Source organism: Dromiciops gliroides, chromosome 6 (genome assembly GCF_019393635.1).
Source record: "Dromiciops gliroides isolate mDroGli1 chromosome 6, mDroGli1.pri, whole genome shotgun sequence".
Lineage (NCBI taxonomy): Eukaryota > Metazoa > Chordata > Mammalia > Microbiotheria > Microbiotheriidae > Dromiciops > Dromiciops gliroides.
Genome location: NC_057866.1, coordinates 76,831,429 through 76,853,178, shown reverse-complemented (window position 1 = coordinate 76,853,178; position 21,750 = coordinate 76,831,429). Strand labels below are relative to the sequence as shown.

Genomic DNA, 21,750 nt, shown 5'->3' with positions numbered 1-21,750 from the left:
AATACTTAAAGGGAAAAATTAAATCTTAGTTGAGTTTTAAAGGGTAGAAATGGTTAGTGAGAAGAGGGAACTGGCAAAACTGCTTCATTAATTTAGGAAGGCTTATACAGAAGCAGAAAAATGTATATGAACCACTGCCATACATCTTGAGCTAACACATAAAGGAAGAAAGCTGGAGAAAGAATAAGTGCAGTCTTGTAGGGTAAGGCTACCAAAAGAATGAACCAAAGACAATGCTAGAAGTTTTCACTTGATATAAAAAGGCACAAGGGAGATAACTTAAGAGTTTTAAGCTATGCAATAAAACTATTAATAACTATGTAGGATTTAAAATAAACAGAAAGCTGGGAAATCAGCAAGACATTTCAGTAAGCTATATGTGAGACTATCAGAATCTGGACAAAAGCTTCCATAGAAGTGAATAACAACCAAATCTAAGAGGTACTATAGAGGAAGAATTGTTAATTTATCAAGAAAATGAATGGAAGGAGAAGAGGATAGCAAGAAATTTAAGTGAGTAAAGTTCCAAGTGGGCTTAAGAGAGGAAACTGGAACTGAATGATTCCCAACCATGTTTGTGTTTGTTTTTAGTAGGGATGAGAGGTTGAGGGTGGATGGGTGAGTGGGGAACTGGGAAGGTGGGGATTGTAAAACCAATCTCTAAGTATCTCAGATGATGCAAAATTCACAACTAAAAATATCTCAGTCCTCATTTTCAAAAAGTATTATTTGCCATCCAAATACAAAATCTGGTCCAATTAACCCATCACTCTTGTTTTTCTAGCGATAGTGCTCATATTGACTGTTTACACTTTGTCACTTTCTTGGGACTTCAAAATTTGTTGTGATGAATATAGATACAGCCATAGAACAGAGGGAAAAAAATTAAATGATCTACCAGGGAACTGAAATGATGTTGTCTGCACTATACCCCAAACCAATGGCACATAAATTTATGCCTCAGAGCACTAAAAAGGAACACTATTCAAAAATACAAAAAAAACAAAAACCACAACCATGCTAGGATGTTGCAATTAGGTGGGAATCACTACAGTAGAAGATCGAAAAGTTACATATCCAAAATCCACATACCTTTGCTGTTCCTCCCAGGATTGCACTGTGGTGGAAGAAGCGAAGGCCAGGGCTGGAAGTCAGACAAGTCAGAGGAACGTAGGGGGGCACAGGAACAGCCGCTAATCTCGTGCACAGCCAATCAGGGCGGGGTGCGCACGTGCGGCCAGCCAAGGAAAGTAGCGTGGGCAAGGAGGGGACGGCACCACGCAGAAATCAGGCTATGATATGTTCAGACCAGTCTGTAGCCCATATCTAACATCTGCAAAAATACAAAATTCGCACACTGCTTGGTCCCAAGGATGGCAGATTTTTGATCTTCTACTGTATAAAATGATCCAGAATACAGTATCTCAAAATTTGCATGCAAAAATTCCTCAGTATTATTCCCTCCTCCCCTCCCTTTAAAAAAGTGATATATAAGTACTGAGGCACAGAAAAAAAGACAAATTGGTTCTGCCTAAACCACCAAAACACTTCTCCTAATGTAATTATGGATTTCAAGTTACCTAAATTAGGATATCCATGATGCCTCAGTTTACCAATCGTCACACCTATCTGTGATATGGGTACAATACTGCCAGGGCTTGAATTCAAGAATTAGAAAAGAGCCAATTTTTATCGGAGTCAACTTCTGAACAAAGAAAACTTGGATACTACCCCACCCCTACAAATTCCTAATCTTGTTATGAGAGAGGTTGGATGACAGAGCAATTCCTACCATACCTCTAAGCTTTTGTCCTGTCTCCTGCTTTTCATAGCCAGATTCCTGGGAAAAGATTCCCTGCCTCCACATCCTCAACCCCATGTTCCAGTATCACTAGTCAACTGAAACTATTTGGTAAGATCAATGACACTCTTATTTGCAAAAGTCAATGGCCTTTTCTCAGTCTTTCATCTTTCTTGACCCTTTTGCATTTGTCAAAGTTGACCACCTCAACAAAAGCCCCTCCCTTTTCTGGAAACTTTCCTCCCAAGAGACTCATGACATTAGTTTCTTCTAGTTCTCTTTCTCGCCTTCTAACTTACCCTTTACGGTCTCTTACAAGTTCCTAATTTGCGCTCCAGTTGCTATAAGCATGGCCCTTGTCCTGGGTCCTCTTTTCTTTCCCCTTTACATTCACTCTCAATGATTTCATTAACTACTATGGATTCAAAATCATCTCTCTACATGAGTCCAGGACGTACATATCTACCCCTCAATCTTGCATCTGCGTTTTGTCATGTAGTCTCAAAGGCACCCCAAACTTGGCACCCCAAACTCAACATGTCTAAAACAGATATCAGACTTTCTTCTTAAATGCATTCCTTTTCCGAATATCCCTATTTTGGTGGAGGACATCCATCTTTTCAGTGATTCAATGGTTTGTAACGTTACAGTTAATCTTCTAGGGTATTCCAATCGCCTCACCCCCCCCCCATCCCATAAGAAGCAAAGTCTTATCTGTTCTCCCCCCAACAACATCTCTCACATCCACTCCCTTTTCTCCACTCACGTGATCATAACTAGTTCAGGGTCTCATCTCTTGCCTGGATTACTGAAATGGCCTCCTAAATGGTCTCCATGCTTCTAGGCTTTACCTTCTTTACATTCAACCCATCCTCCACAAGGCTGACAAAGTAACATGCAAATGCACAAATCTGTCCACATTATTTCCCCTGTTCAATAAGTTTCAGTGACTTCCTACTGCCTCTCGGACACAATACAAACTCCTGTTTGGCATTTAAAAGCACTTTACCATCTGGATCCAACCTTCCTTTGTGGACTGACTTTGTACTATTTGTCCTCTGCCTCTTGGAATTTCTAGATCCCTTGATGGCTCAGCTCAAAGTCCACCTCCTACAAGAATCCTTCTCCACTCTGAAATTTTTTTCTATGTGGTTTGCATTTACTTATCTTTGTAAATGCTGTTTCCTCCTAATAGAATATAAGCTCCAGAAAGGCAGGAACTAGTTTTTTCCTGTATGTGTATTCCTAGCACATAGCAAGCATTAATACTTGTACTTAATTGACTCTAGATAGAAATTGTAAGAGGATTGGTTGAAAGACAGGAGTTGGTTAGTACAATCTAGGTGTTTGAGTACAATTCTAAAGTAATCTGGATATGAGTTTAAACTATAACTGCCCTAAGGGACATCAGAAGAAGAGAATACTCAACTCATTCTCATACCTCTGCCCTGATAAACTCATAGTGCTGTCAGGTCAGACGAATGGTCACTTTACAAACAGTGGCAGTAGTAAACAGCTCTGGGGAAGTGAAAAAGCTCATGGGAAGGGTAGGCTGGAATGATAAGAAAACACAGAGAAAGATTAACTACAGGAAATTTAGAGTGGCTCCTATCTGGTACTGATTTTTTTAGTGGATCTAACTACTTATCTTTGTAGTACTATATGGCAGGGAGATATCAAATGTAACCAGGTTTGCTTGTGAACAAAATGACAGGTTGAACTAAGATGATCTCTATGGTCCAACTCTAAAATTCTACCATCCTATGAAATAGTCCACTCAGTTATCTAAGACAGATAATTTGATCCCTTGTTTCATCCTCTTCTTCTTGGGAACTTTTTTTTTTAACTTTATTTTTACCTCCAGAGTAGTCAAGGAAAACCAAAAAAGTAAAAAGCTCAAATGAGTCAGTCACTTTGATGCCCATTTGTACCTATCAAAAAAGGAAAAACGGGAGAAGAAAATGAAACTATGAGCTAAAACTAAGCTGGGGACTTACCAAATTATGATTATTCATTTTCTATTATCCATTTGCTGTTCAAAGTTAGCTGGAGACAGAGACCTAGTTTCTAGTCCCATTCCCACAAGTTGATTGTTATATATGCCTTGTGCAAGCCACAACTTTTGAGGGTCTCAGTCTCCTCCTATACACTATCTATGCTGACTAATCACAAGATTACTGTAAAGACCAAATGAGATACTGGCTGTAAAAGCACTTTCCAAAGGGGGTGAGGGGGAAGTGTTACACAGAGCAGTGTAGTTAAAAGAATACTTGATGTGGAATCAGAAGATCTAAGTTCAAATCTCAGTTCGGTTTCTTGTTATCTATGTGACTATGGGCAAGTCACTTTCCTCTCTGGATCTAAGTTTGCACAGCTGTAGAATGAAGGGGTTGGGTTGGATTAGATGATCTTCAAGTTCCTTTTCAACTCGAAATCTTATTTTTTCATGAAATGTAAAGGGTTATCATTTACAAACTTAAAAGAGAAGTAGAGTATCTTGGGTTATTTAGCATTTACTTTAGACTGGACTATCTTCTAATTTTAGTTTTCAGAGCTTAAACAAAGAACTAGAATGAGTTCCTCAAGAAGAAGGAACTGTCTTGCTTTTCTGTATCTTCAACCCTCCTCCCCCTTTTAGAGTTGGTACACTAATGAACACACAGTTGACATTCAATTAAGTGTTTGTTGAAGAGAAGAATGTACACAAGTGACCGAACAGTGGAGGCAAAATACAGAGGGAAAAAATGGAATTACATCATCTCCCTAGTTCTTGGAGTTAAAATGTACCACAGAGGGAGACAAGGCCTTAGATTGCAAAGGGGAAACCAAAAAAGTGGCACAGATTAACGACAATCCTAATAGTAAACTAATAGCTATTCCATCACAACTTCTGTAAGTTTAAAAAAAAAAAAACCTTCCTTCCTTTCCAAGTCCAAGATAAACTGCTAAATTGTCTCAGATAATTATGAAATGTTATGATCACCAAATTAAACCTATAATAAAATAAGCTTATTCCCCTATTCACTTCTTTGACTAGAGAACATTATAACAGTTATAAAAGAATGAGTCAAATTATTTCAGTGAGTTAAAGCTAAGGATGGATTCAGAAACTCAGCAATACTTGAAATCACTGTATAAGACAGAAATGTTGTTCAGCATCTCTGTAATTCTTTACAAAACAGTCTTTTTGGATTATCTTCAAAGTCCAAGAAGAGTTAATTTTTGCTAAACACTTTGAAACAAGGTACTAAACTATTCAATAACTGGGAGGTGTGAGGAGAAAGATAAAAGTAGATGGCTTTCATTTGGTAAATGAATTCAGAATATAATTAATTTAAACATCACTACAGTGAGAGAAAACTTAATAGAAGTATGTTGTGCTATATTCAGTCCCAATATACATTAATGGATTTGGGCATTGTCATGTAATATAGTTTAATAACACAATGTATACATCACATTTTAAAGCATATATATGTATAGATAGATATATCTATATATCTGTATCTATATCTGTATCAAAGCATGGGCTGGCCTGACTAGGTGTTAAAACTTCTATAAAATACGGCTGTGTTTGAAATAGTTTTCAAATAATAATGGCCAACACTTATATACTACTTACTATGTGCCAGGCATAGTGCTAAGTGCTTTACAATTATCTCATTTTATCTTCACAACAACCCTGGGAAGTAGAGGCTATTATCACCCCCATTTTACAGGTGAGGAAACTGAGGCAAACAGGTTAAGTGACTTGTCCAAGGTCACACAGCTAGGGTAAATCTGAGGCCTAATTCAAATTTAGTTCTTATCAACTCCAGGCTCCCTTTTCCCCCAAAAGGCTTTAGGTTCACACACAGTGCCCACCTACACTTGCTAAAAGGTAGTATCAAAAAACACAACGCCTGCCATATATTTTCAACAAGTTCTAATTCTATTTGCACACCCAGTAATGTAGTGCAAAAAGTTGCTCCGAACTTACTTCACTGATCAATCATAAACGGTTTTGTTTTTAAACGTTCTTAAAGTCAGATAACTTTGAAAAAGGGGCACTATCTGGTGGCATTTCAGAGTCTACGAGGACACATCTTCCCACATCGCTGCACTTAATAAAGGAGATGAATGGAAAAACTAAACATCCTTCCCTCCTTTTTTCCCTTGTTAAAAGTATTATAATATGCCTTGTTCTAAAAGTACAGTGGCACCGAATGCAGCCCCATTAGAACTGAACCTGCTTCAGTTAGAATCAGAATTAACTATTTTAACAGTCTTTAGCTGAAAGTGAAAATAGGTTTTCCCGAATGAATAATTTCAATTAGCAATTATAGAAATACACCTATACTGTATTCAAGAAGCAGAAGAAACTTTCTGCCATCATCCCATTAGCATTTATTTTATAACTAAAATATAAAAACGATCAAATCTGACGCTTGACCAAACCCTATCATCTGGCAACTTTTCATCCTTTGGACACCCCAATAACTCAACGTACCGTCTAAATGCAGCAATATCAAATTATACAAATGCTACCTATAAGTCGCTAATTAGAAAAATCTACCCCAGTCTGATTCCCTGTATCAATGGTATCCTGTAGCACAATGCATACACATTTCACTCATGAAAATGAGGTATTCTCTCCTAAAGGCTCTAAACAAATAAATGGGGTGAGCAAGAGGGCACAAGAACAGATGGAAACAAGCAAGAGACTTGTTTTTCTATGATACTTCGGATTATTGTCCAAAGCAAAGCAAGCGACTAGACAATACAACCTTTCCCCGCCCAGCCCCTGACCCCCCTCTCCCCGCCGCCGCCACCACCTTCCCTCCCCCCCCCCTTACAAAATAATCCATTCTCTTTCCCTCGACGAGGAAACCAACCTGCTGAACTCCAAGCGCACGTCTTACAGCAGAGAAGAGGCAAAAGCAAGGTGGGAAGGCTCTCCCTCTCCGGAGGGAGCAGCCCCATGGAATGGGCCCCCCAATACGCAAAAGTTTGAAGGGAACCGGGTGCAAGCCCTACAAACAGGGTGAGCACGAGAAGGAAAAGGTGGGGCTTTGGGGGTGGGGAGGGGAATGAATTAGGGGAGCCGGGAGGGGGGAGAGTAGTATGTGGAGACCGTCACATGACACCAAAGGAGACTAGAGCCGTTGGGGCGTCCGCAGGGGAAAGGGGGGGTGCCGTTGTCATAGCAACACCCCCCTCCCCATCCGTCCAGACTTCCAAAGAGGGAGGAAGAACTTCAAATCCCAACCGTCAGCGCACGAGCGGCTCCTTCTTAAAGAGGTACACACACCCCCCCACCCGCCCCGCCGCCGCCTCCTCCCGCCGCACGGAGCTCCAGTGCCCCCCCGCCCGCCCCAGCGCCGCCGATCCCGGGGAGAAGGGCAGCGCTCTCGCCTCCGTCCTGCCCCCCCCCCCCACTTTCTTCTCCTTGACATTCGTTGCCTTCCGCGCCCCATCCCTGCAAGCGCCCCGAGGAGCTTCCTCCCCCCCCTTCTTCCTTGAACTCAGCCGAGTCCTCCCGGCCGCCCCTCCACACCCCGCCCAGGGCACGGGCGGGCGGCGAGCCCCCCTCGCGTACCCTCCTCTCCTCGCCACCGACCCAAAGCCCGGAGTTTCCTCTCGGCCGCACGGCCGGGAGCCGCTTCCTCCGCTCCCCTGCGCTGACAGGAGGAGGAGGAGCAGAAGCAAGAAGCGGAGTTTCGCCGGGGGAGCGATCCCCTCACTTGTGAAGGGGGGGTGGTGGAGGAAGGGGGGGCAGTTCCGAACTAACAGTCCCCCGAAGACAGCGAGGTGGCAAGGCAACGATTGCGGACGGAGACCGCCGAGCCGGGCCCCCCAGACAAAAGGAAGACCAGGAGCCGCCGCCTCCCCTCTCCCCCATTGAACTGACCCGAAACGGGGGAGATATCAACTCAAAACCCCCTCAGCTGAAACTCCTCGAGGCAGCCGCCGCGCGGAGACCGGGGGAAACCGGCCTGTGTCTCTCTTACCTACACAGTGCATGAGGCGGTGGCGCCAAGAATCGAGTTCCCGCCGGAATCCTCTCCTCTCCGCCGCGCACCGAGGGCTCCGGCACTGAGCGGCGGCGGCAGCGGCGGCGGCGGCAGCAGCGGCCATTCTCCCTCTTCCCTTGTCCATCTGCGTCCCGCGTCACGCGCCCTCATTTACATACGGGCGGCGCAGGCACGAGGCGGGGGCGCGAGCCCTCGGCGCGAGCCCCGGAGCGCGCGCCACTCTCTCCCGCTCCCTCCTCCTCCTCCTTCTCCCCCCAGCCGCCGAGGGGGAGGAGGAAGAGGAGGTTAGGAGGAGGGTTGATTGACACGTGTCACTACCTTCCCTCCCCATTCTCCCTGGGAGGAGAGCCGGAGGCGGGGACAGAGGGGAGGAGGAAAGCAATTGCTCTCCAGACCCCACCCCCTCCAGTCCCCTGGAGTTAACTGAGCTCTCGACTCAAACCTGGGGCTGAAGAGAGCCCCCGCTCCCCCTACTAGGAACCGGCGTTCTAATGAAGTGGATTTACGAAGCCTTCTTCCCCTCCGACCCCTCGGAGACTTCACTTCCCAGTCTTCTGTGCGCCTGGCGCACAGGGAGCAGCTCCGCACTCGGGCTCGCTGCATGCTGGAGCCTGTAGTCTGCACGGGGCGGGGGCGGGGGGCACCCTCTGGGGCCACCTTGGTATCGCCGGGGAGCAGCTCCTCACGGCTCCGCGGCCTCTGCCTCCCCCGCTCCGCTGGTTTGGCGTCGCCGGGGAGCCGCAGGCTTGTTAACCGACCTAGTACGAGATTAGGGACTGAGTCGCCGCTTGGGCAGCAGAGCCACCCGCGGAGGCGGCACGACGAGTGGGACGTTGCCTTCCACGCTTTGTTTTGAAGGGACGGGTGTCACTGGGTCATTATCATCCCTTCACTTTGCAGGGAGCAGAGCGCCCGTTGGGGAGGGAGACTCGGGCCATTCTGTCACTAAAATAGGCGCTTCACACACACCCAAAGACTTTTACTTTGGTTGCTGGGTGTAAGCCTGGATTATGTCAGAAAGCGTACGTACATTTTTCAAAAAGAGGTTGGAGGGTGGGAATCCTTTGACAGAAAGTAGGTTAGGGAAGCCTGTAGCGGAATGCTTATAATTCCAACAAGGTGGCCTTCTCAAAGATTAAAGATAGAATCGAAACTCAGTACAAAGCATTTGTGGAAGAAACTTTGGGTTATTCACTTCAATTACATTTTTTGAAGCTAAGTAATTTTAGAAAAATAACAAAGTAACCAAAAATTTAGAGGTAAATATATCGAGAGCTTCAATAAAGCCTAGGCAAAGGGAGACACTTGACCCCGGTCGTGTAAAAAAGGTGAAGGGTACAGCAAAAACACGGAAAATATCTCCTATTCCATGCGGGCCATGCTCTTAGGGTGGCAGAGCCCACAATTACATTCCCGCAAAAGTAGCTAGTTATGGTGCTGAGTAAAATCTTTCTTCTGATAGGACCAAAAGTTTTATTTCCAAGTTTGGGGAAAATACTCCTTGTCCCATGTAGTAGAGCTTCAACTGGATTTGGAATCAAGCCTTGAGTTCAAGTCTTGGTAGTTTCACATATTATCTTTGCAATGTCTTTGTCAAGGCACATTAACTAACTGTAAGCCTCATTTTCTTTATCTGTAAAATGGGGATAATATTACTTTCTCTGCTTGCCTCACAGTTATTGTCAGGAAATCACTTTATACATGTGTACCTTTGAATTCTGAACACTGTACTGTCATTTCTGACAGTTTATTTTGTAGATAATTCACACTTCTATCTACAATGATTTATTATTCATTAGCAATTCAAAAGGAGATACCTGGAAATGAAATTTAAAACAACCTTTTAGTAGAAATTCTCAAATGTTTTATGAGACAAGTGACATGACAGATGAAACAACTGATTTCAGTATTTAAAAAAAATTATTTCTGAATTTCATTTATTCATTTCTCTTCATCATTGGAACTGATCATCAAGAGTTGGAGCATTCCCAACAGCTTTTGGGATCTATCCAAAAAATCCGGGAGAAGGAAAAGACTAAGTGGAGAATGGTAAAATACACAACTTTCCTGTTATGGTGGAGGGCACCATCATTCTCCCACTCATCCAGGCTCAAAACCTCAGTGTTCTCCTCAATTTCAAACTTGCACTCATGATACATATCTAATCTATCATGGAATCATTTTTGTTTTTACCTTCACAACATTTCTAGAGTATGTTCCCTTCTCTCCACTCACACAACAAGCAACTTAGTACATGCTCTCATCACCTCTTACCTGGGCTATTACAATAACTATCTAATTGGTCTCTTCCTATTCCAATCTGTCCTCCACTCAGCTGCCAAAATGATTTTCTAAAATACACATACTTTCAATCAACCCTACTGTCTCCAGGATCAAACATGGAGTTCTCTGTCTGGCCCTTAAAGCCTTTCACAGCCTGACCCCTTCTCACCTTTTTCCTTTCCTAACAGTGGTTTCCACACCATACTATCCCCACCTCCCCAGTGCCCAGAATGTTCTCCCTCTTTGCCTCTGCTTTTTAGAGTCTCTGGTTTCCAAGATTCCATTCAAATTCCACTTTCTGCAGGACGGCTCTTCTAGTCCCCTCACCCCATTCCCAGATGCTGTTTTTAGCCTTTTTATGTCCTTTGCATGTTCACCCATGTCACTTTATCCAACTTAAACTGTACATTTTAAGGACAAAGATCAAGTCTCTTGCTATTATTGTTAATATAAATATTTAAATAATATATTAAAATTTGCAAAGGGTTTTACACATACAGGGTCTCCCTAAAGTCTTAGAGCTGTTTTAAGCTTTAATAGTTTAAATTTATTTTCAGCTTTAATAGCTTGAAATAGATGTAAGACTTTGGGGACAGCCTGTATTATCTCACTTTTCTCTTCATAACAACCCTGTGAAACAGATGCTTTTTTCCCCAACCTGGACCTGTGATCTCATCCTTGTAGACACCTCTCCTATGGAAATTCCTTTTTCCCAATGAAGATCTACAAATGTCCTACAACTTAGTCTTAGACTTTTCTGAGACCCTGAGAGATCAAGGTCTTGACTTGAACAAGGTCATACAATTAGCATGTATTATTGCAAGGACTGGCACCTGGGTGTCCTGAATCTGAAGTTAGCCCTCTATCTCTACCATGCTGCCTCTCATGATTAAAAATGAGGAAACTGAAGCTCATGAAGGTAAAGAGAATTGCCTTTGGACATGTAATAAAAAAAGCAATAGACATGGAATTAGTAGGTTTGGTTTCAGGCCCTGGCTCCAGTACACATTGTGTGACACTGGACAAGACACATAAAATCTCTGTTTTGGGGTCCTCCTATCTAAAATGGGGGTAAAAACACTTGTACAGCCAATCACAAATATAATGAGCCTCAAATGACAGGACTAGGGTCAAGAGCCTTCTGTAACACCATGTAAAAGTCAGCTATTTCCATGACTGTAGGCAAAGAGACAACCATGAAGATAATTACATCTTGCCCTAGATTATCTGTTGCAGAAGGTAAAGCACTGATATTCTAAAAAGACCTCGATAAGAGCTTCCAAAGCAAACCAACATGTAGTTTTGTATTTACTGATTTCAGTGGAAAGGTGAGCTCTGGGGAACATAATGAAAAAATGTGGGGGGAAATGTGTTGCATAATTAAGAAATGAAAAAGGCCAAGGATCTGTAGGCCTCTAGGGCCCTTTCAGTTCTAGACCTAAGAGTCTATGGACCTTTTCATCAAGGACATAGAGCAGAATGTGCAAAATGAAAAGACCATATCTAGGTCTCTGCCTAGGTTGTATCAAACTCAGAAAGATATAAAACCCTGCCAGCACATATTGACTTAGAAAACCACAAATTAGCATTGTCTATGCTGTGCTGTATTTTTATTTATTTGGTTAAACATTTCCCAATTACATTTTAATCTGGTTTGTGAGGAATTGGCCCAAAGGCTATGAGTGACACTTTTAGTGTAGTGGATAGAGTTCTGGACTTGTAGTCCAAAAGACCTGAATTCAAATGCTGCCTCAGACACTTATTGGCAGGTTGATGGTGGACAAGTCAGATGACTTTTCTCAGATTCAGCTTCCTCATCTGGAGACTGAGAATAATAAGAGCACCTACCTCACAGGGTTGCTCTGAGAATCAAATGAGGTAATAAAAGTAAACCACTTTGTAAACCTCAAAGTGCTACATTGATATTATTACTAGTCAGGGAAGAAATGGCACACCGATGACATCAGACACTAGCAAGCCACTTTTGTCTTTATTTCTAATCTTTGTTGCAAAGGAGGTACTGGTGGGTAATTGTAATAATGATGGCTTGCATTGCTGTGGTGCTTTATAGTTTCCAAAGCACTTTATAAATGTCATGTTATTGTAACAATAGCCCTGGGAGGTAGCTGCTATGATTATCTACATTTTATAGATGGGTAAACTGAGGCTGAGGTGAATTGGTCCAGAATCATACAGCTCATAAATGTCTGAAAGTAAAATTGAGAACATAGAAGATGGGTTTATTTGAATTCAGGTCTTCTTGACTCCAAGTCAAGTACTCTATCCATTTCTTCACCTCTTTTTCTAGGGGAGGATAAATGAGTATGACATAAAATCGAAAGAGGTAAATGAAAATAAAAAAGGAGTAGTAAAGCAAAGCCCACAATAGACTTATTCATTACTTGATTTTGGGGGAGGGGGTGGGGCAGTGAGGGTTAAGTGACTTGCCCAGGGTCACACAGCTAGTAAGTGTCAAGTGTCTGAGGTCATATTTGAACTCAGGACCTCCTGAATCCAGGGTCAGTGCTCTATCCACTGCACCACCTAGCTGCCCCTCATTACTTGAATTTTGATAATTATATATTTGTACTTTGAGAAGAAGGGATACAAGTATTAAAAAAATACAGCAGTTGGATAAATTTCTGATTCCATATTAGAAAAACCTAAGAGCATAGGAAAAACATGACTTGTTGCAGAATTTTTAAAGTCACCAAGCCAGGATGAAAGGCATCCCTTGACTCTGTGTTCAAGCAACTGATCCAGCATGTTAGTAGGATGGCAAAGTAACTTCATATTCTGAATCATCAGCATGTTACATACAAATAACATAAATTTTCTGACTTAATCAAGCAAAACTCCTAGCTATACGGTAGAGATTTGTGACTATAACATTATTATAAGAAGGCTTAATTCATCATGAAAGGCTTTACAGTACAGAAAAATATCTATTAAAAATAGACAATAAATAATAAATAATAGATAAAATAGGTAAGCTTTAGTAGACGCTTAAAATGATACATTATACTTCAGGGTGTTTACTTTAGTTCTGAACTGTAGCTATTCTCCACTAACAAAAGAGATCTAAAACAGAGGAGAATTTGATTAGCCAATTGTTTTTTGGTCATGGAACACAGATCCTCCCTAGAATATTTCTAATCAGTTATTCAATCCTATTATGCTAAGTCATTGTGCAAGCACCTTGAATCATTCCAGGTTCATAAGCCAAAGGTTCCTTAGCATTTTTTTCTAGTGGAATTTAGACTCTATATCATATCAGATATATAATTTGATGTATTTGTACTTTCATACTGCAGTTAAGCAATTTAGAAACACCTAGATAATTTGGGCTTCTTTATATGGTTCCACTCTATGTCATAAAATGGTGGTTTTATGTTTGCCAGGAAGTACATGGAAAAGCATTGGAGGAAATCTGCTTAGAATAACAACATTTCACATATTTGGAAGCAGGACTAAAAAAAAAATCAGTTGTAATCATGGTGCAATTTGCCTGTCAGGACACTATATCAATTAATCTTTATATTCTCTTTTCTAAGCTTGACTCTAGGGTACCCTAATAGTGGCATTTAACTTTTTAAAATTTATAATAATCTGTCCTGATTTGGCACTTGCTTCAGAGGGGCATCTCAGCAATTTTTCCTCTTCCTCTTCACTTAATTCAGGTGTAGGACATTTAAGATTCTTTATTTAGGATAAAACATGTTTATCTACATTCAAGTTGTGACTTGCATGTTTATTTAAAATTATGTAGTCAAAAATGATTTATTTTTTAACTTATTTAGAAAGATCCAGTCCATGGATCTTTCCGTACCACATTATCGATATCACTACCAAATTAAGGGAAGCAGGTTTGTTAGTTTAAAAAAACAAACAACCCTAAAACTCACTACTCCAGAAAATATTGAATATGAGAGTGTGTAGTACCATTCTCTATTTCTGTCTTCTTCTAGAACATTGCAAAGGATAAATAGGACATGGCTTGTCACTAGCCTTTGTGTCTACTTGAAATCATTCTTGAAGCCAGAAACACTATTATCACCTTCATTTTCTGTTTCTACCCAATTCAAAATTTATTATATCTTCAATGGAGATAATGTGATCCCATTTAATCCAAATTGAATGGTTCAGTCTCAAAGTCAAGTTGAAAAATGTCATCTATACTAGTTCCTTATCTTCTAATTCTATCAAAATGAGATTATTACGGTTTCTTTTTCCTTGTAAACTTATTTTTCACCTCAACTTTCCATTCATGAAAAGACCTGTAAACTTTGGTTCATATATTTTCTGTTAATACTAAGTTAGTAGTTTCTTGGATAGTCTTAGAATATCAATTCCATACTTTTTTATACCTTCTGAAAAACCACAAATATCTGCTTTATCTGCTAATTCCATCAAACTGGGATTAGTTTTTCCTTGTATATTTATTTTAATGTAACTCTAACAAAATTGAGAAGAACCAGCTGTGCAGAAACTGTGGTGTATTTAGTAGTGAAGAGCAACACAAAATAAATCTAAATTGGTCCTATGTAGAGTTGTTGTATATAGCCTCCTATTTAGTATGATTTGAGGGGTAAAAACAAAAGCCTACCTTGCTTAAAAATATCTCCCTCAATGTCTTGTCCTAGTGCTTTCAATTATTGTCATTTGAATAATTTCTTTTATCCCCAGAGGGAATAATATATTAAGCACAGTTTCAAAGGAGATTCAGTTCCCAGATTAACTAGTAGTGGTGAGGTAATAGAGAAAATGGAACTCAGAAGAGAAACTTTTGTTGGGGCTAGGCTGAAGGTAAGAGATAAAAATCTAGATCATGGACAGAAGGGAGACACTGGGAATCTAAAGGAAGAGCTGGTGGAAATAAGAGATTTGTGGGAGATGATATTATAGTTGAAGAATATAAAGGGAGTCTTCATCTCAAATCCCACTTACCAAGAGGTTGGGTTAACAAGAGTTCTGGGGTAGCCTTAAGGTTTTGAGGGGAGGTTATTTTTTCTAATACTATCAGCTCAAGCCCCTATTCCAGTGTGTTTTCCTTAGTATCAATCGCCAGTGACTTATACCCCAGTATTATTTAATTAATAATATCGATTAACCTTTACAAAGGGATATTTAATGAGAAGACATAGCAAGAAAAAAAAAGCAAGTGCGCCAATGTAGTTGAAGACTGGGAAAGTAGGAAGAAGGCTGGCTTGTGAAGAGCTTTAAATGCCAAACAGAGGGCCGGTCATATTTGATCCTGGAGGAAATAGGAAGTCTCTGGAATTTATAAAGTTGGAGAATGGTGGGGTGGGGTGGGAGTGGAAGTTTAGAGGTGACAAGGTAATGCCTGCACTCTGATAGCTGAGAGACTTGAGACACAGGGAGATTGACGAATCAGAGACCTATTGCAATTGTCCAAGTGTGAGGTAGAGAGGGTGGAGGGACTAGAGTGGAGAAAAAAGGGACCTTTATGAAGAGATATTGTTAAAGGGAGACAGAGACTTCCCAGCAGATTGCACATGTGAGGTGAATTTAAGGGAGAAGTTGAGGATAACATCAGGTTGAGAGCCTGCCTGAGGGGGAAGATGGTGGTACCCTCCAAAGTTAACCAGGAAATTGGGTTGAGAAGAGGGTTTTGAATCAGAAAATCCTGAATTAAAAGGCTTTGAGAGCAAGGGAAATGCCTGTTTTCCCTCCCCCAAGAAGATTTAGATTATTAAAAGTTAATTACCTTAATTGGAACTTACTAATAATAAGGTGGAAAAGTAAACTGAAGATTGAACATTTCTTTAAGATTGGCTTAAAAGTTCAGGAATTAAGAGAACTTTTAAAAGCAATTTCAAATAGCAATTCAATCCAAGGATGGAAAGTATCTTGAGATGTCATTTTTTTTTCTATCTAAGGCAGGACTGCTTTCAAAACAACTAAAAAATCTCTGGAAAAGCAACTTAAATTATTCCAGGATGTGTCAGATATTACATCTGGGAAGTTCTTAAATCTAACCCAAATCTCTCCTGCTGTAATTTAAACTATTTTCCTTTGTCTTGTCTTTAGTAGCAACTGAGCAGCTGCTCCCAGTCACTGATATGTAGCTTCACCCTACTTTCTGCCAGGAGCATAAGGGGATATTGCTTTGGCAGCAGCACTGTTGCCTGCAGCCTAATTTCCCCCCTGGTGGGCTACTGTATCTATCCTATTCAGAGTCTCATAAGCAAAGCCTTCCAAGGTTTGATAAGAGTAGCTGAATTGCTGTAAACAGTGTTTAATGTCCCATTTATTCCTGAAGGGCCTTTCTGGGTTCTCATTAAGACCCAACTAGACCCAAACTCTGGATTTGAAAGAGGGGAAAAAAAAACAAAAAATGAAACAAAACTTAGATTTTATAGTGGTGGTAGGTTGGGTGAGTGTGTAAAGGGAGGAGGGAAAGTGCAGTTAAGAACAATGGAATCAATAATGCCTCTCCATTTGCTCTTGTATCTCTGCATGCATGTACATATGTCATTCTTGCTACTCTCTACAGTCAATTAGGACAGTTGTCTAAAAGGCATTACCCTCTCTCTGAACAAAAAGTTACATCCGATTCAGATAAAAAGACAGTCATAAATAGCAACAGGCTCTACCCAGGCATGCTTCTGGCCTTGTGTTTATGAATATACGTTCCTCATTTCTTCATAAGGTACCACTCAAGATAAGGGACAATGAGAAGAATATTGGGGTGGAGGGGAACCCAGCCTATTTTTATCCTCAGCTTCTTAGCCAGAGTACTTATTCCCTCAAATAAGCATTTACACATAAAGTTGAATGCAGTTAAAATATTTAATAAATCTGCCATTTTATCTCCTTATATATAGCTCATCTCAGACTCCTCAAGTTTCACCAGGCTTAAAGAGTAGGGGCCCTTTATTCATTAGCACATATGAGACCTCCCACCAACTCCCTCTTTTAATACCTGCTTATCCCATTCAAACCATAATCCCCCTCTCAATTAGGAGGCAGTAAAATGGGTTAAAATATTACAAGCATGGGCTCAGAATTTTTAAAAGGAAGGGAAAAAATAGATCATTCACATATTTTTTCTATGTTTCATCCAAGAACAGCATCTAAAATTAATTGGCAAATCACATTGAAGTTCTGAATCTGTGGGAATTGAAGCAAAAGGAGACAGAAGATCAAATCTTTATGACAATGACTCACATTTTGCAAAATGAAAAAGAGGAGTTTGTTCTAATATCACTTACTCATAGTATTCAAGATAGACTCTATAAAGAGAAAAAAAGTGATAAGCATCAAGCTACCTTTAAAAGTACAGCTAATGAAACAATTGCATCATGATGTTGAGGGATCTAATTTGTTCTGCCCCTGTGCTTGTTGGTGCACCTGCATTCTGCAAAGACGTTTGGTTTCCTCCTATTTGGGTTATTGTTGGTTTATACACACACACACAAAAAAAATAAACCTTAAGAGGTACTTTTTAAAGGTTAAAAAAAGCCCCAGACTTTTCCCATTAAAACCCTATTTCCAGGAGTTTATTTTGGTCTTCTGAGGATAATACAGTACTTCTTACAGATAACACATTTTCATTTAAAGTGCTGGTTTTCTACCTCATTCAGGACCATAGACAGAGAGTTGGAAAGGACCTTAGAGACCAACCCCTTGGTCCAACCCCTTCATTTAACAGATGAAGAAACCGAGCCCAGCGAGATTAAGCAACTTGTCCACGGTCACACAGGTGCTCCAAATCTCAATTCACTTTTCTTTTCACTGAACATCCCATCTTTCTTCACTTTCTGTTTCTTGACTCTAAAACCTTTATTTCCCTGTCTTTTGTTTTTATTTGGTCACTATAAGGAACTCACAGTATGAAAACTTCTTCACCAATGCAGATTGGTAACTCATCTGTAATTTAGAGAGCTGCTTAGGATGCTTCAATGTTAACTGACTTGCCTATGGTGACAAAGCTAGTACCTGTCAAAAGCAGAACTTGAACTCAGGTCTACTTGACCCCAAGGAGGGAACTCTATGCATTAGACCTCTTTCTTCTGTTTTATGTTCTGCTTTTTTTAAAATGGCACAGTTTATGGCACTATGCTGTTTAACATTTTATCAGTGATTTGGATAAAGGCAGAGATAGCATATTTATCAAATTTACACTTGCCACAAAGCTGGGAAAGATGGCTGGTATGTGGATAACAGAGTCAGAATCCAAAAAGGTCTTGACAGGCTGTTCATAATTCTATTCAAGTAATTAAACTCTCCAAGCCTCATTCCTGTACTTAAAAATTACAGAATCACAGAATAATAACATCAGCTGAGACCATCTTGGACAGGATGTTTGACAGAATCTAATAAGATTAAACTTAATTGGAATTAATGTAAAGCCTTATCCTTGGGTTCAAAAATCAACTTTATGAATACAAAATAGGAGAGGTGTGGCTAGAAAGTTCCTTGAGGGCAGGGACTGTATCCCCAATGCTTAGCTTAATTTCTGACACATAGTATTGTTGTTTAGTCATTTCTGTCATGCCTGACTTTTCCTGCCCCCATTTGGGGTTTTCTTGGCAAAGTTACTGGAGTGTTTTGCCATTTCCTTCTTCAGCTCATTTTACAGATGAAGAAACTGAGACAAACAGAGTTAAGTGACTTATCCAGAATCACCCAGCTAGTAAGTGTCTGAGGGCAGATTTGAAATCAGCAAGATGGGTCTTCTTGACTCCAGGCCACCTAGCTGCCCAGTAGTACTAGCTAACACATAGTAGTGTTACTACTAACATAAGCCAGCTAATAACTATAAACTAACTAATAACTCATAACTACTAAATAAATATTTATTGATTTTTTCATATGAAAAAATATCTGGCAAAGTGGGGGCATTAGTGAATTTGTAAGGCCAAGATCAGTAAACAATATGATAAGGCAGTCAAAAAATCTAAGAAACTTAGTGTCCAGAGTTAGGGAGGTAAGAATCCCCCTATACTCTTCCCTGGTTAGACTACATCTGAATATTGTATTCAGTTCTGGATTGCACATTTTAGGAAGCACATTTGTAAGCAAACGAGAGTCCAGAAGAGGGTAACCAGAATAGTGGGTCTGGAGATCATGTAATATATGGACTTACTGGAATAACTAGTGAGGATTACTATAAAGAAGGGCAGGGTTTGGGCAATGGGCATGATAATTATTATCAATTAGTTAAAGAGCTATCAACTGAGAGAAGGATTAGATTTATTCTACTCTGACCTCAAGGGGAAGAACCAGTAAGAATGGGCAGAAGTTTGAGGCAGATTTAGATTGGATTTAAGGCATTTCCAGTTATCTGAAATACCATGCATCGCCTTGGAAGCCACTTTTAGAATAGAATTATGAAAACAAACCGGTGTGATTAAAGGCATCATCATGTACAGGAACAAGCACCAAAATAAAAGCCAGGACACCTGGCTTTTAGTCTTGGTTCTTCTGTTTTCTTACCATGTGACTGATGGCAAGCTGTTTCATTTTTCCTTTGGACTTGTTTTCCTCATTTATAAAATGAGCAAAAGTCGTTCAGTTTGCAACCCAGTGTTGTATTTTCAAGTGAAGGTATAACCTATGTGTTTTGTTTGTGTTTTTAGTGGTGGGTTAGGGAATAGAGCTAATTGTATTTACTATAAGAGCTCAAACTATTTAAGACAGAAGCAGATGATGAAGATCATGGGCACTTTGTAGGCAACCTCTCAAGGATCCTTTCAGAGGATGGAAATAGACAGACTTGGCAGTTAGCAAAGACATCCGAACTTACCACTAGACACTGAATTCCTGGTATCTTGCAATTTCACCACGTTCAGTGATAAAGAATTCTTAAGCTGCGCAACTTTGAAAAAATGTGTCTGTTAATGATATCTCTTACACACAAATCTTATTGAGAATAAGAGGACACAGTAAAAAGGATCACTTGGAAGGGGCTGACGGTTCTTTTCAGCCTCTTTTCCCCCTTAAAGTTTCGACAGTTTCAGAGATGTGTACACAAGTGCCCTTCATCTGTCCATTCCTGATTCTGCCATTCATTAAAGTTTTTCATGCATTTATTCAACTTTTTTTCTTTATTTGGACATCCCTTGCTAATTACAAAACATGTATTTTGCTTTAAAGTGCCCTAATTGATCACGACTTGAATGATAAATCTCATTATTTCATAAAAGTTCATTTTAGGGGTAGCAGTAGAAAATGTCCATATAAAGAAGACACCAAAATTATCCTTTTGTTAACCTTAATATGAAAAGAAAAATAGACCAACTTAACTTTGGCTAAACATTTCAGGAACAAAGGTGAGGTTTTTAGACATTTGAATGACTTATAGATGCAACCTGAATTGGAAAAATAGTTTTGCAAATTTTCTTAACTTACAAAGACAGAATTTATGTAAACCTTTTGTTTTACCAATTTCTCAAAAAGATCTAAGAAAGTGTCTGCAAACTCCACACAGTAATTCGAAAATTTTATTTTTTTATATCATTGATCAAGCTCTCCAACCAAGATGAAACAAACTCTCCTTTTTGGCCACTACCATGGATTCCATTTGAGAAATGAGGATGCTAGGTGACCACTTTAATAGCTCTGGTTTGATTTCTGAAAGCATTCTTATTCTAATATGGTAAATTTGGCAATTCAGTAATTATAGTAATGTGAATGGATTGCAAGTTTATATACCAATTCTAAAATAAATGGCTTCATTTCACCACAAAATTAATTTTTATATATCTCTCTATGGAAACCTTTGTTGGAGAACCAACAAGATGTCTATTAATATTTGTTGACTAATTATAATGCATCAGTTCTTTTTTCAATAATAAACATTTTTATTTATAGTTTTGAGTTCCAAATTTTATCTTTCCTTCCTTCCCTCTCCTTTCCCCTCCCTGAAGTGGTAAACAATCAGATGTGGGCCATACATGTGCAATTATGTAAAACATTACCATATTAGTAATTTTGTACAAGAAAACTTGAATACGAGAAAAAAATGAAAGGAAGTGTAAATAGCATGTCTGTGTTCAATCAATATCAGTTCTTTCTTCGGAAGTGGATAGTATGCTTCATAATTAGTCTTCTGACATTGTATTGGATCATTGTATGGTGGAGAATACTTAAGTCATTCACAGTTTTTCATCAAACAGTGTTGCTGTCTCTGTGCACAACTTTTTCTTGGTTCTGCTCACTTCACTATACATCAGTTCATACAACTCTTTCCAGGCCTTTCTGCTTGTTATTTCTTATAGCACAATAAGATTCCATCACCATCATATACTACAGCTTGTTTAGCCATTGCCCAATTGATGGGCATTCCTTTGATTTCCAATTCTTAGCCACCACAAAAAGAGATGCTATAAATATTTTTGTACAAATAGGTCTTTTTCTCTTTTGGGGGATGTCTTTGGGATATAAACCTAGCAGTGGTATTGTTGGATCAAAGGGTAAATGCATCAGTTCTTCTATGATCAGTACCTTAGAACTGTAATCAGTTTTTTTTTTTTTTCAAGAGCTATCTGCATTGGTTCGGATTGGAAAGACCTTATGGACCAAAATAAGTTTTCTTTGTTGTCATGGGATATTTCATTATCCTCTAGAGTTTGTTTGATCTCTGGAATTCTTCTTGTATCCATTCTTTGCCTAAATACATGGGTA

General features: G+C 39.9%; 1 protein-coding gene across 5 annotated transcripts in view; it reads right to left on the bottom strand.

Moving 5' to 3' along the window:
- Nucleotides 1–7,939, bottom strand: part of LCORL (ligand dependent nuclear receptor corepressor like) — a 165,576-nt gene extending 157,637 nt beyond the window's left edge. For all 5 annotated transcript variants that reach the window (XM_043971847.1, XM_043971844.1, XM_043971845.1 and 2 more), the window contains exon 1: nucleotides 7,792–7,939. In XM_043971847.1, coding sequence (XP_043827782.1) covers nucleotides 7,792–7,939 — 148 coding nt within the window. The remainder of the gene's footprint in view (nucleotides 1–7,791) is intronic.
- Between the last annotated feature and the right edge of the window lie 13,811 nt (nucleotides 7,940–21,750).